This window comes from Ranitomeya imitator, chromosome 1, assembly GCF_032444005.1.
Source record: "Ranitomeya imitator isolate aRanImi1 chromosome 1, aRanImi1.pri, whole genome shotgun sequence".
In the NCBI taxonomy this organism is placed as follows: Eukaryota; Metazoa; Chordata; class Amphibia; order Anura; family Dendrobatidae; genus Ranitomeya; species Ranitomeya imitator.
In genome coordinates, this window is record NC_091282.1 from 1,145,341,691 (window position 1) to 1,145,356,705 (window position 15,015).

At 45.9% G+C, this 15,015-nt stretch overlaps 1 protein-coding gene and 1 non-coding gene across 2 annotated transcripts in view; one reads left to right on the forward strand and one right to left on the reverse strand.

The window, feature by feature from the left end:
* Nucleotides 1-10,362, forward strand: part of WDR19 (WD repeat domain 19) — a 116,414-nt gene extending 106,052 nt beyond the window's left edge. The window contains exons 34-37 of the mRNA XM_069744594.1: nucleotides 29-152; nucleotides 1,348-1,424; nucleotides 6,443-6,569; nucleotides 10,230-10,362. Of these exons, the coding sequence (XP_069600695.1) occupies nucleotides 29-152; nucleotides 1,348-1,424; nucleotides 6,443-6,557 (316 nt within the window). The 3' untranslated portion in view covers nucleotides 6,558-6,569; nucleotides 10,230-10,362. The remainder of the gene's footprint in view (nucleotides 1-28; nucleotides 153-1,347; nucleotides 1,425-6,442; nucleotides 6,570-10,229) is intronic.
* On the reverse strand, nucleotides 7,554-7,624 carry TRNAG-GCC (transfer RNA glycine (anticodon GCC)). Its single transcript has one exon. It is a non-coding gene; the product is annotated as a tRNA-Gly (tRNA).
* Nucleotides 10,363-15,015: the final 4,653 nt, after the last annotated feature.

The following is a 15,015-nucleotide window of genomic DNA, read 5'->3' on the forward strand; positions in this document are numbered from 1 at the left end:
TTAATCCCCCTTGTTTTACATGGACTAGGCGGCCGGACACCTCAGAAGTGGAAGAAGAGACCGCACCGTGTCCTTTCTGTGACTTTAAACTCCCAGAATGTGAACTTCTCTGTCCAGGCTGCAAGAATAACCTGCCATACTGTATAGCAACTGTGAGTACAGCAATACGCTAGTCGTACCCGACCGGTAGGATTAGTACAACTATAGTGACCCCCAATTCCTTGCTTGGCTGCTATTGTTAATGCATTGATGCTGGCTGATATTTCAGCTGAGCCATAAATATCAGATATTCTTCTAAAAACCGTTTTAGTAAAAGGTTTCTGGCAGGATTTGTCTCAATCTTCTCCAAAGAAGACATGCTGCAATCTTCACTTCACATCAGCAACGCTTACCAAACCTTACAAACGTGTATATCTTGTTTGCAGAACCACATAATGTATTCTGTAGATCATCATTTCTCTGCATTTTCAAGCCAAGTAACCCATAGTGACAAGATATTCCCACTGAAAACCCCCATTGAAAGTCATTAGCCCTGGTTAAGACACCATAACAGAACACCGATACTACCCTATGACAAGTCAGTGGGGCCCATCGGGCCCTGTGAGTGTCTTCTGTGTGATGGATCCAGCACAGCGTAATGGACAAAACACGGTGCAAGTTGCAGAGAGCCATGTCAAGGCCATTTATGTAGAACTTGCTCTTAAAGAGAACCTGACAGCTGATGCATGCTGCCCAATCCACGGGCATCATATAGCAAACACTGGCCATATGATTGATGATTAAATCAGCCATCAAGTGCCTTTAACAGCCTTGGGTGGATCAGATCTCCACCTGCAGCTGTTAACCATTTAAATCCCTCTGCTAATCTCCGACAGCGGGATTTAACACACGTTGGCCAGAATTGAGTCATTAGTCCCATCCATTTTTTCCAATTTCACTTCACTTGGATTTTTTCACCCCTTTTCTAGTACACTCTATAGTAAAATCAATGGTGTCATTCAAAAGTACAACTCGTCCCTCATAAAACAAGCCTTCATATGGCTTTCTCAACGGAAATATGAAAAAGTTATGACTCTTGGAAGAAGAGGAGGAAAAAAACATAAACAAGGAGAATGACTTAAGGGGTTAAGGGGACTCAGAAATTAGCCAATTAAGAAGATTGAAATTTCATCTGAAGCTTTTTGATTTTGTGTTACCCCACTACCTGTGTCCCCGTATATCTGTTGGAGGAACCAGTAAAGAACAAGCTCTGATACATAAACTATGTGCTAAAATATAGGACAAAAGAATACGTAGTAAATTACTCCCTCTGAATCTGCATATAGTATCTGTATTTGTTTCTTACAGGGCCGGCACATGGTTAAAGAGGACTGGTGCATCTGCCCACATTGTGAATTCCCAGCTCTGCAGTCAGAGTACAGAACGTAAGCCAGTGACAGTGGTGATTCTTTAGTTACTAAACTGTGGCCTTTAGGAAGCTAATTTGTCCGAGATGTTTTGTTATTTATCCTACAGCTTTTATCTCAGCAATGTAGACATGCTTGCAATATACTTATAATAAAAATTCTGGCCCTGTCTAATGTTATACATGATGCTCATGTGGCCAGTGACATCGCTCATGTGGCCAGTGACATCGCTCATGTGGCCAGTGACATCGCTCATGTGGCCAGTGACATCACTCTGGTAACTTTCTTTATACAGCCCACATGGTTTTCAGTCTTCACTGTTCATTATACTGAACATCACTGCTGACTTTGGTATATGGGCAGTGCTTACGTTTTAGGATCGTACATGCGTGATCTCAGATTCCTCTCCTGCACACTCAGCGGTGCAGAAGAAGTTGGATCATGCATGAACAATCCCCACTGTCTCCTCGCTCTGCCTTGTGTCTTGTTGCTGCGATTGCTATTGAGTGATTGGGGAACGCGAACCCCGATCCCTATCCTGCTTTCCTCTTCCGATCAGGAGTACCTTGTACAGCAGGTGAGGAAATGGGGATTGTGATCTTCTCTCTGAGAGGTGATGTGTTGAAGGATGGAGCTTTAGATTGTGAGTAGAGAGGAGCGATGTACGGCAGGAGGATGTTAGATATAGGAAGTGGGCATGACGGAAGTAATATACTACAGGGGGAGACGGCTGTATATAGGGGGCATGGCAGGAGCGATGTACTGCATGTGGAGGTTGTGTATAGTGGGCAAGAGAGGAACGATATACTGCAGGATGGGGCTGCATATGGAGAGGGATGAGTGATATACTGCAGAAATGTGGCTGTAGTTATGGAGGCATGAGAGGAGCGGTGTACTGGAGGATGGTGCTATATGAAGGTGGCTGAGAGGAGCGATGTACTGGAGGACGGTGCTATATGAAGGTGGCTGAGAGGAGCGGTGTACTGGAGGACGGTGCTATATGAAGGTGGCTGAGAGGAGCGATGTACTGGAGGACGGTGCTATATGAAGGTGGCGGAGAGGAGCGATGTACTGCAGTACGTTGCTATATGAATGTGGCTGAGAGGAGCGGTGTACTGGAGGACAGTGCTATATGAAGGTGGCTGAGAGGAGCGATGTACTGGAGGACAGTGATATATGAAGGTGGCTGAGAGGAGCGATGTACTGGAGGACGGTGCTATGTGAAGGTGGCTGAGAGGAGCGATGCACTGGAGGACGGTGTATATGAAGGTGGCTGAGAGGAGCGATGTACTGGAGTATGGTGCTATATGAAGGTGGCGAAGAGAAGCGATGTACTGGAGGATGGTGCTATATGAAGGTGGCTGAGAGAAGCGATGTACTGGAGTATGGTGCTATATGAAGGTGGCGAAGAGAAGCGATGTACTGGAGGATGGTGCTATATGAAGGTGGCGGAGAGGAGCGATGTACTGGAGTACGGTGCTATATGAAGGTGGCGGAGAGGAGCGATGTACTGGAGGACGGAGCTATATGAAGGTGGCTGAGAGGAGCGATGTACTGGAGGATGGCGCTGAGTTCTAAAGGGGACAGAAGTGGCAAGCAATAGGTGATTAAAAGTGATGAGTAGTGATGAGCGAGTGTACTCGTTGCTCGGGTTTTACCGAGCACGCTCGGGTGTCCTCCGAGTATTTTTTAGTGCTCGGAGATTTAGTTTTCATCGCCTCAGCTGAATGATTTACATCTGTTAGCCAGCATAAGTACATGTGGGGGTTGCCTGGTTGCTAGGGAATCCCCACATGTAATCAAGCTGGGTAGTAGCTGTAAATGATCCAGCTGCGTTGAAAAAAAAAAACAATCTCCGAGCACTAAAAAATACTCGGAGGACACCCGAGCGTGCTCGGGAAATCTCGAGTAACGAGTATATTCGCTCATCACTAGTGATTAAGCAGTGGAGCATTGGCTGTATTAGGGTCATAACCTCAGACAGTTGCAGATGCTGCAGAGGTGAGTAGCTAGGGCTGCGGAGGCTCTAGTATAGGGGACACAAATGAGGGGTTTTGATCTAGCGAGAACACTTAGAAGGAAAAGACTGATGGGAAATTAGTTTGTAAAGTTAAAGGAACACCCATTACCAGGGTGTAAGCAAAACTAATGTGAGGGCTGTGTTTGCATAAAATGATTTTCTGGCTATATCAATGAGCAAAGATGAACTGCTTATGAATATTTTAGGTATTTTGGAGATTTCTAGATTTTACATGTATCTTAAAAAAAACCTTTATTTGTAGTCATAGTTCCTCCTGAAGACTGGCTATACATATAAGCTGGCTATATCTGTAAAATAGCTGTCCACCTACCCAAATTTTCCCAAAACATACAGTGCCTACAAGTAGTATTCAACCCCCTGCAGATTTAGCAGGTTTAATAAGATGCAAATAAGTTAGAGCCTTCAAACAAGAGCAGGATTTATTAACAGATGCATAAATCTTACAAACCAAAAAGTTTTGTTGCTCAGTTAAATTTTTATAAATTTTAAACATAAAAGTGTGGGTCAATTATTATTCAACCCCTAGGTTTAATATTTTGTGGAATAACCTTTGTTTGCAATTACAGCTAATAATCGTCTTTTATAAGACCTGATCAGGCCGGCACAGGTCTCTGGAGTTATCTTGGCCCACTCCTCCATGCAGATCTTCTCCAAGTTATCTAGATTCTTTGGGTGTCTCATGTGGACTTTAATCTTGAGCTCCTTCCACAAGTTTTCAATTGGGTTAAGGTCAGGAGACTGACTAGGCCACTGCAACACCTTGATTTTTTGCCTCTTGAACCAGGCCTTGGTTTTCTTGGCTGTGTGCTTTGGGTCGTTGTCTTGTTGGAAGATGAAATGACGACCAATCTTAAGATCCTTGATGGAGGAGCGGAGGTTCTTGGCCAAAATCTCCAGGTAGGCCGTGCTATCCATCTTCCCATGGATGCAGACCAGATGGCCAGGCTCCTTGGCTGAGAAACAGCCCCACAGCATGATGCTGCCACCACCATGCTTGACTGTAGGGATGGTATTCTTGGGGTCGTATGCAGTGCCATCCAGTCTCCAAACGTCACGTGTGTGGTTGGCACCAAAGATCTCGATCTTGGTCTCATCAGACCAGAGAACCTTGAACCAGTCAGTCTCAGAGTGCTCCAAGTGATCATGAGCAAACTGTAGACGAGCCTTGACATGACGCTTTGAAAGTAAAGGTACCTTACGGGCTCGTCTGGAACGGAGACCATTGCGGTGGAGTACGTTACTTATGGTATTGACTGAAACCAATGTCCCCACTGCCATGAGATCTTCCCGGAGCTCCTTCCTTGTTGTCCTTGGGTTAGCCTTGACTCTTCGGACAAGCCTGGCCTCGGCACGGGAGGAAACTTTCAAAGGCTGTCCAGGCCGTGGAAGGCTAACAGTAGTTCCATAAGCCTTCCACTTCCGGATGATGCTCCCAACAGTGGAGACAGGTAGGCCCAACTCCTTGGAAAGGGTTTTGTACCCCTTGCCAGCCTTGTGACCCTCCACGATCTTGTGTCTGATGGCCTTGGAATGCTCCTTTGTCTTTCTCACGTTGACCATGTATGAGTGCTGTTCACAAGTTTGGGGAGGGTCTTAAATAGTCAGAAAAGGCTGGAAAAAGAGATAATTAATCCAAACATCTGAAGCTCACTGTTCTTTGTGCCTGAACTACTTCTTAATACTTTAGGGGAACCAAACAGAATTCTGGTGGGTTGAGGGGTTGAATAATAAATGACCCTCTGAAAAGACTTTTCACAATTTAAAAAAAAAATAAACAAAGAAATAACATTCTTTTTTGCTGCAGTGCATTTCACACTTCCAGGCTGATCTACAGTCCAAATGTCACAATGCCAAGTTAATTCCAAATGTGTAAACCTGCTAAATCTGCAGGGGGTTGAATACTACTTGTAGGCACTGTATATACAGTGCTGTGCAGGGCATGTTTATTCAATAAGGAAGAGGACGACAAGCTGCTGCCATACACCTCTGGGTAAATCTGACAGGGAGAAGGACTTGGGGATCCTAGTTAATGATAAACTTACCTGGAGCAGCCAGTGCCAGGCAGCAGCTGCCAAGGCAAACAGGATCATGGGGTGCATTAAAAAAGGTCTGGATACACATGATGAGAGCATTATACTGCCTCTGTACAAACCCCTAGTTAGACCGCACATGGAGTACTGAGTACAGTTTTGGGCACCGGTGCTCAGGAAGGATATAATGGAACTAGAGAGAGTACAAAGGAGGGCAACAAAATTAATAAAGGGGATGGGAGAACTACAATACCCAGATAGATTAGCAAAATTAGGATTATTTAGTCTGGAAAAAAGACGACTGAGGGGCGATCTAATAACCATGTATAAGTATATAAGGGGACAATACAAATATCTCGCTGAGGATCTGTTTATACCAAAATATTTAGAATTGAGAGTCCTCAGTGGTTGATACCTTTTATTTTTACCTTTACCTTTATATTTTTCTATCCACTGGCTAACACGGTACCAAGATATATTTCTTTCCTGTATGTTTATACCAAGGAAGGTGACGGGCACAAGGGGGCATTCTTTGCGTCTGGAGGAGAGAAGGTTTTCCCACCAACATAGAAGAGGATTCTTTACTGTTAGGGCAGTGAGAATCTGGAATTGCTTGCCTGAGGAGGTGGTGATGGCGAACTCAGTCGAGGGGTTCAAGAGAGGCCTGGATGTCTTCCTGGAGCAGAACAATATTGTAACATACAATTATTAGGTTCTGTAGAAAGACGTAGATCTGGGGAATTATTATGATGGAATATAGGCTGAACTGGATGGACAAATGTCTTTTTTCGGCCTTACTATGTTACCTCGCATTGTAACATGTTAGACTGTGGGAATAATAGCAGCAAAAACGAAATGTGCTGACCCTGAGCGAGCATTGACTTACCTACCCAAGTGTTTGTGTGTGAGCAGAACGCGGACTGTGACAGTGTAGAGAATTACATAACTGTCGTTCATTTCCTCAGACTGCTGGAGTCAGAAAGCATCTGCCCCATGTGTTCTCAGAAGGTGACCTCTGCTCAGTTAAAGAACGTTCTGGACTGTTCTACATATCTCAAGCAGGAGCAGGAGGAGCAGTAACACTGGACTTGGGTAAATAGGCATGCTTCCTACAGTGTTAATGTTTATTTAGTTAGATAATGGTTCTAAGGAAGCAATATATTACCAATAACATTCATAGCCGTGCAAAACTAATGATTGGGTTATGCTGTAAATTGTGTACAGTGAGGGGATAATGTGCTATTGCTATTGTGATCATTAGTTGATACAAATGAGCAAAAAGATTATCACTACTTTTGTATTCCGCACTGTTCTGATCCTGCTGACATGATCTTCCTCCAGCAGCCCTCAAATGCAGGATTCTGCTGCACCTCTTCTGACTACTATTGCCCCCGTCCTGTCATATCACCACAAGGGCCTAGTAATAGCGAGAGGCGCCGCCAGTGTTGTGTTCCGAAATGGAAGTCGGAATAGGGTAGTGTAAACCTTTTTATTCATCTCTGTCAGCTAAGTTGTCACCTATCCAATTGTTTCCCACTGCTGAAACCCTTGCTAGCTACCAGTGAAGGGAAAGTGTCCCCCCATTTTGATCTGTCCACAAAATCATGGGCAGTAGATTGTGCATTTGATCAGTGAGGTCTTTTCACAAGTTTGGGCAGGTAAAACTGTCCACATCATGGAAAAGTGGCTGCAGAGCTGAGTAAAACCAAGAAGATTTTTGGTACTCAAAAAGCCTTCACTGGGGGACAGAGATGTAGGCTAATGCCATTAGGAGGCTGACACTAGGCAGGAAAAAAGGCTAACTCCTCCCCAGCAGGCTACACTCACTGACTGGCAGAGCTAACCAGTATGTGAGAAAGCAGTAGGAAAGGAGATTACCTCAAGAACCAACAATGGCACAAACAAGGGCGGGTTCTGTGTCCCCCAAGAACATAGTTAGTAAGGCCGAAAAAAGACATTTGTCCATCCAGTTCAGCCTATATTCCATCATAATAAATCCCCAGATCTACGTCCTTCTACAGAACCTAATAATTGTATGATACAATATTGTTCTGCTCCAGGAAGATAAATTGCTGTTGCATTGGCCGGGAATCGAACCCGGGCCTCCCGCGTGGCAGGCGAGAATTCTACCACTGAACCACCAATGCTCACTTAGAAGGCTCAGAGAAAAAGATTTTACAGTGAATACCAAAAATCTTTTCTCTGTCGCTTCATTGGAGACACAGGTAACTATGGCATGTCCAAAAGCAGTCCCTTGGGTAGGAAAAACCAGCTATGCTAAAATGTAAGGCCGGTCCACTGCCTCATGCAGAACCTTTCTGCCCAGGCTGGTGTTCATTGGAGCATAGGAGAAAACCCATGTAGGATTACAAGAGGTGGAATGAAGACCAGGACACAGCCTGGCAGGTCCAACGGTGAAGAGGCTATGAAGCCCCCACTATCGTGGAAAATCATGAACTTAAGCGGGATCGTTTTTTGTTTTTTTTCACTCGATACGCTCCTAAGATAAGAAAAATAGGTGCACCAAGCAATAGAGGTCTATGAAGTGGGAAGATCACCTTCAGAAATCACAAAAAGAGAGTCTGAATATCTGAGGAATCCTGTCCTGGAAATGTAGAGATGCAGCTCTGATGAGATCCACAGAGACCACTCCAGAGGATTTTTAGGAAAGAGAGTGATCACCTTAGAAAGGAAACCAGGCCTAGGACCCCTTTGACCTCGTGGGATGAAGCGCCAAGTTCTCCCGGAAGAGTAAGAATAATCACTTTAGGCTGGTTTCACACTTGCGTTTGGTTGGTCTGCGTATGGCTGCGTACATCCTCCTTTAAGATCCACCTATATGATATGATACACTTTATTGATCCCGGCGGAAATTACGGTATTACAGCAGCAATATGATGATCTGCCTACTTCCGCATGCGACCCTATCTTTAACATTGGGTACGCAGGGACATGCGCTGTATGCGGATGGGTCCGTATGCGTCATTTTGATGTGCCCGCCGACCGCACGGGAACGCAAAAAGTTGCCTGGGCAATTCGAGTGTGTCCTTGGGGAGATTACAGGCTCTCCTGGGCCAGTGTGTAAGGTCGAGCCTGAGAGTAAAACTGCGGAGAGAAGCAGAACATTGAGTTTGGCCTAAAACACAAGACTTCCTCTTTAGAGTTCAGCTCTGGAGATTATGAAGTCACAAGCAAAAAAAAACTGGTTAGCTCTCAGCCAGTGGGTGGATGTAGCCTGCTGGGGAAGAGTTAAGGTACCGTTACACTAAACGATTTACCAACGATCACGACCAGCGATACGACCTGGCCGTGATCGTTGGTAAGTCGTTGTGTGGTCGCTGGGGAGCTGTCACACAGACAGCTCTCTCCAGCGACCAATGATCAGGGGAACAACTTCGGCATCGTTGAAACTGTCTTCAACGATGCCGAAGTCCCCGGGAAACCAAGGTAAACATCGGGTTACTAAGTGCAGGGCCACACTTAGTAACCCGATATTTACCCTGGTTACCATTGTAAAAGTAAAAAAAAAAAAACACTACATACTCACATTCCTGTCACGTCCCCCAGCTTCAGCTTCCCTGCACTGTGTAAGCGCCGGCCGTAAAGCAGAGCGGTGACGTCACCGCTGTGCTCTGCTTTACGGCCGGCCGGAGCTGACAGTCAGTGCGCGAAGCTGACGCCGGGGGACGTGACAGGAATGTGAGTATGTACTCTTTTTTTTTTAACTTTTACAATGGTAACCAGGGTAAATATCGGGTTACTAAGCGCGGCCCTGCGCTTAGTAACCCGATATTTACCCTGGTTACTAGTGAACACATCGCTGGATCGGCGTCACACATGCCGATTCAGCGATGACAGCGGATGATCAGCGACCAAAAAAAAGGTCCTGATCATTCCCCACGACCAACGATCTCCCAGCAGGGGCCTGATCATTGGTCGCTGTCATGCATAACGATTTCGTTAACGATATCGTTGCTACGTCACAAAAAGCAACGATATCGTTAACGAAATCGTTATGTGTGAAGGTACCTTTAGTCTTTTTTCCTGCCTTGTGGCAGCAGCATACAGCCATGGTTTCCAGCGTCCCCCAATTAAGCAATAGAAACATTTTTTATTTTTTTTTAAATTTCTCTTCTCTTGCAGAGATATTTGCTTGTAAAATTTAGGTTATAATTGAGAAGTTTAACTTGGTGTAACCAGAGATTCTTCTCTGGGGGGGTGTACTACTTCTGCTACATGTGGTTGACCATCCATAAGCATGCAGATAAGAAAACATGCCCTGCTCTCCTCCCTGATCTCTGCAGCTACAGTATACAGCAGAACTGAGTTATGTGTCATTACAAACACTTCCAGATTTTACCTCACGTCAGTCATTGGTGGTTAGAGCTGACGGCTCTGTGAGATGAGACATGGAAGTATTTGTAATTATACATAACTCAGCTGTGCTGCATCGGTGCACAAAGATCACTGAGGAGAGGAGGGTGTGTTCTTTTCACCCATGCAGAGTTATGATTGGTCAACCTCACCACATGCAGAGGAAGTACACAACATAAACTTTGACCTGAGCCTTGCTTGCATGACCATCAGCTGTGGATAGGTGATAACTTGCTTAGACAAGAGTACCCCTTGAAAATAAAGCTGATGGATATGTAGTTTTCGGTTATGTCATTCAGTTTATCCCGTAGTTTTGTTTTGAAACGCTGTTAAGTTTTTGTTGTTCTAGGAGTTTAATTGTCTTTCTTTTCTTTGCAGATCTTTGTATTTTGACCGTTCATCAAATTAACAAACTTTTTATTTTTTTAGACATTTTATTGTAATCGGTTCTGTATATAATTTACAATGAGGATTAAATTACAATATTTATAATAAACCAGTTTGTACGGTTGTGGGTTTTTCTGCTTAATGGTGGATTGATTTCTTCTCCTTTCTTCTTTTGTGGTTCAAGGTAATGTGTTGTCAGAAACACAAATAAGGTTCTTGTGATTTTTATTTTTGCTCATCCAAATACATTCCAATACTTCGGGGTCTTTAAATGACTGCAAGGCCCCGTTCTTGGGTTCCTAAAACGTCAGTCTCTGGATTACAGAAGGTCTCAGCAATCAGATCCCAACTGATCCACAAGATGTCTCTTATCCCACGGATCGGGGATAACATTTTGGGGGCAAATGGCCAGAGATGAGCAAAATGAATTCTCAAATTTTACAAAAATCACTATTCTCCAAAATACATGGTTTTTTTTTTGCAGTTTGCTCCCTGTCAATTCAACAATGGCAGTCGGCTATGGCTGCCATTACTGGGAAGGAAGGGTGGTGGGTAAGACGCCAAAGGACCGAAAGGTAGGAAAAGTGAGCTTTGAAGAAATTATTTGTTTTTTTTTTAAACTCCACCTTCATTATCCTTTTGGACTCTATCCAGACCCCAGAGCATAAGAAGAGAGCTGGAGAGCAAACTAAGGTCACCAGGATAGATGTCACTTTTCAATAGCTGGGTTTGAGTCATTCTAAGGTGTAGACGTGGCCTACAGACCTCAAACTTAAAGGTGTATTTCAATAACCACAAATTTGTCACTTATCTCCCTTTGAGAATGAGTGGAGCTCGGTTGATCATGTACACTGCCACTCCTATGAAACAGAAAAAAGTGCCCAAGTACGACTTGTACAAAAATAAGGGGACATTTCAAGCAGTTTTAAACCTTACAACTGCTTCTTGAATCAGAGCCTATGTACTAACTAGAAGAGTTTTTCTTAAAGAACAGAATATTTCTGGTCTGAATTGTGGCAATACCCATATTAGCGTTCACATTCGCGTTTTGCGGGGTTGCGTCGGGCGCAGCCGCGGCGACGCATGCATCATGCGCCCCTATATTTAACATGGGGGCGCATGGACATGCGTTGTCTTGCGTTTTGTGACGCATGCGTCTTTTTTGGCGCAAGCGTCAGGGCGCAGAGGACGCAGCAAGTTGCATTTTTTTTTGCGTCCAAAATCATGCCAAAAAAGGACGCATGCGTCACAAAACTGTGTTTTGCATGCGTTTTTGTGTGCGTTGTGTCGCCGACGCAGCCCCACACAACGCAAATGTGAACGTAGCCTCATTCAGTTGAGGCGAGTGATTATCTACAAGTAGAGTTAGCCCACACACATGTAGATTCATGAGCCTGAGGCTGTACACCACGAGGAGCGATTTTGTGGATGGTACTTCTAGGGTCTAGTTTTCTAAAGGAAAAGGCTGGAGGAGCACCGGAGGAAGACATAACCTGAGGCCTACTCATTTGTGGAGTCATTGTGAACTCTATGAAGGAAGAATTCAAAGATAAATTCATTAAAATCTGCTGAGAAGAGATCACAGAAAGATGATGAATCAGAATTTGTAAAGGTTTTACCCATGGCTGGCACTTGATCCAGAATGATCTAGGATGGTGGTTGTGCAATTACCTGGTTAGTCTGAAGAATGCCTATAAACATTGCTTTGAAGGAGCCAAGAGGTCTACTCCAGGCCTAGGATCTAGGTTGGCTGTACAAGTAAGGGGGGTGTTCGGATGCCAAAAAAAAAAAAAAAAAAGGAGCCTCTGTACATCCACAGAGTTAAGGTCCCTGGGTGGACAGGGCTGGCTGTCCGGCATTAGGCCTGGCTGAAGAAGAGGATACATGGAGGCGACACTCCATGTGCTCGCCTATTGCTGGTGTTGGGAGATCGGTGTCCTTTAAAAAGGACCCGTCGCCCTTAATAATCAGACCAGACATGGCTACTCACGTCTTAGGTGGGAATACGTGGAGGGAACACCCCGCGTGTTTGCATACTGGCTGAAAAAGGATACCGCGCTTGCAGAGGTTTCTGACCAGTGGATCGCTTATGGCAAATGCTCTGCGAGGGAGTTTAGTTTCCTCAGGAGGGACACTGCGTGATCTAAAGTAGAACCGAAGTCCTCGTCAATCTACAGAGATTAGTTAATGATATAAATAGGCAAATCCATCCTTTTCTGAAGTCCTGGTGAGTCCAGAACCAATGCAGTATCCGATCCATATTCAGAGACTTGTTCTCAGCAAATCATTGGTGAGGGATCAGGAAATGAAACTTCCGTTTTCTAGGCGCATGTACGTTTCTAGAATACTTGCGGCTCCTGCTAGCCTGAAGGAAAGAGACCATCTATATTGGTCCTGCGAGCACTCCAAGCCACAGAGGGTTCACGGAGGGATTCAATCTCTTGTCAGAGAATCCATGGGTTGTGGCAGTGACGAAACCCACTCAGAGAACTAGGTACTCTGGGATAAGCTGGGATTGGTGGCGGAGGGCTCCTGAGCTCTTTTAGGGTGACCGGCTTCGGACTGGTCATATGCCCTTAAGACCAGGGAATGCTGGTCATGTGCCTTTAAGACCAGGTAATACTGGTCATGCGCCTTTTAGACCGGTTAATACTGGTCATGTGCCTTTAAGACCAGGGAATGCTGGTCATGTGCCTTTAAGACCAGGTAATACTGGTCATGCGCCTCTAAGACCGGTTAATACTGGTCATGTGCCTTTAAGACCAGGGAATACTGGTCATGTGGCAGGAAATACTGGTCATGTTAAAGGGAACCTGTCACCTGAATTTGGCGGGACTGGTTTTGGGTCATATGGGCGGAGTTTTCGGGTGTTTGATTCACCCTTTCCTTACCCGCTGGCTGCATGCTGGCTGCAATATTGGATTGAAGTTCATTCTCTGTCCTCCATAGTACACGCCTGCACAAGGCAAGATTGCACAGCGCAGGCGTGTACTATGGAGGACAGAGAATGAACTTCAATCCAATATTGCAGCCAGCATGCAGCCAGCGGGTAAGGAAAGGGTGAATCAAACACCCGAAAACTCCGCCCATATGACCCAAAACCAGTCCCGCCAAATTCAGGTGACAGAGTCCCTTTAAGTACAGGGGGAAGAGTGCAGTACTTCCTTACCCGGATGCAGAGTCGTTGTGCTCCTTTAATACATAACCAAAGCCTGTGTGTGTGTGCCGGCAGGGTGGACCAAGATGGCCACCGGGAGTTGCAGAGGTGGTAAAGTCTCGCAGAGAGTGAGAGGAGGCAATTTTGGGGGGGGCGGAGCCACAGACGTGATGTGGGTGGAACCTCGTGACTTCCATGAATAGGCCCAAGCAGGGGCCTAAATTTCTGCAGCCGGAGTGAGCAATACCAGCGTTGCTGAGGGAAGCAATCGCTCCAGTCCCAGGGAAGAAGCGCCAGAAAAGGTGGACGGAGCCGCCTTAGCACGCCATAGTGCGGTCGTGGCTTCCGGATTGCGGCCTACACATCGGCCGAAGTCGGGGGCTAAATTTTTGCAGCCGGCCGGAGAGTTACCTCAGGGAGGTGGGCCACAGGGAAGCTGAGGCTGCCTGTCAGCATGTGAATATCCCACTGCAGAGGCCCACCACTGACTGGATCCACTCACCATCAGTGCGCGTCCCTGCATGGAGCTGCCGCGATGACTGGGTTTTAGCGCCGAGGAAAGCGCGCGCACTCTACTGTTACTATACTGTTCTGGTGCAGGGATAACAGGATTTTTGGTTGCTAACCGTAAAATCTGTTTCTCAGAGCCTTCATTGGGGGACACATGAACCATGGGTGTATGCTGCTGCCACTAGGAGGCTGACACTATGCAAATAAAAAAGTTAGCTCCTCCTCTGCAGTGTACACCCTACCGACAGGAAGTAGGATATTCAGTTAGTGAGAAAGCAGTAGGAGAAGTAACGTGTAAAAGAGAAAGAATAATATTATAATTATAATAAACTTTATCTACATAGCGCCAAGAAATTCCACGGCGCTCCATAGATTAACGGTTTCAAACACTCAGAGTGTTCAAAGAACTCAAACGTATATAGTAAACAGAGCTGTTCAACTTGGAAGGGTGCTGTGTCCCCCAATGAAGGCTCCGAGAAACAGATTTTACGGTAAGCAACCAAAAATCCTGTTTTCTCTATCGCCTTTCATTGGGGGACACAGGAACCATGGGACGTCCCAAAGCAGTCCCTGGGGTGGGAAAAAAACAGACTTCCATCAGGTCCGAGGACTCACCACTGCCGCCTGCAGGATCCTTCTGCCCAGGCTGGAGTCCGCCGTAGTTCGGTGAAACGTGTGGATGGAAGACCAGGTTGTCGCTTTGCAAAGCCGTCGGCGAAAGCCCCGTGACCCACTGGAAGCGCCGACTGCCCGGGTAGAGTGAGCCTTTATCTCAGGAGGGGGCACTCTTGTTCTTGACCCGGTAAGCTTCCAAAGATGCCGTTCTGATAGAGCGAGCAATAGTCGCCTTGGAAGCCGGCAGGCCTCTACGCACGCCATCAAGGATGACGAAAAGAGAATCCATCTTCCGGAAAGCGGCCGTGCTAGACAGGGAGATCCTCACTGCCCTGACGAGGCCGGCTGTTCAACAATCGCTCCAGAAGATTAGTCGGGAGCTGGACAAAAGGAAAGGTAGAACAATGTCCTCGTTGAGGTAGAAAGATGAAAACCACCTCGAGAAAGGAAGGAAGGCGGAGGCCTGGGACCACCTTGTCCTGGTGGAAAATCAAG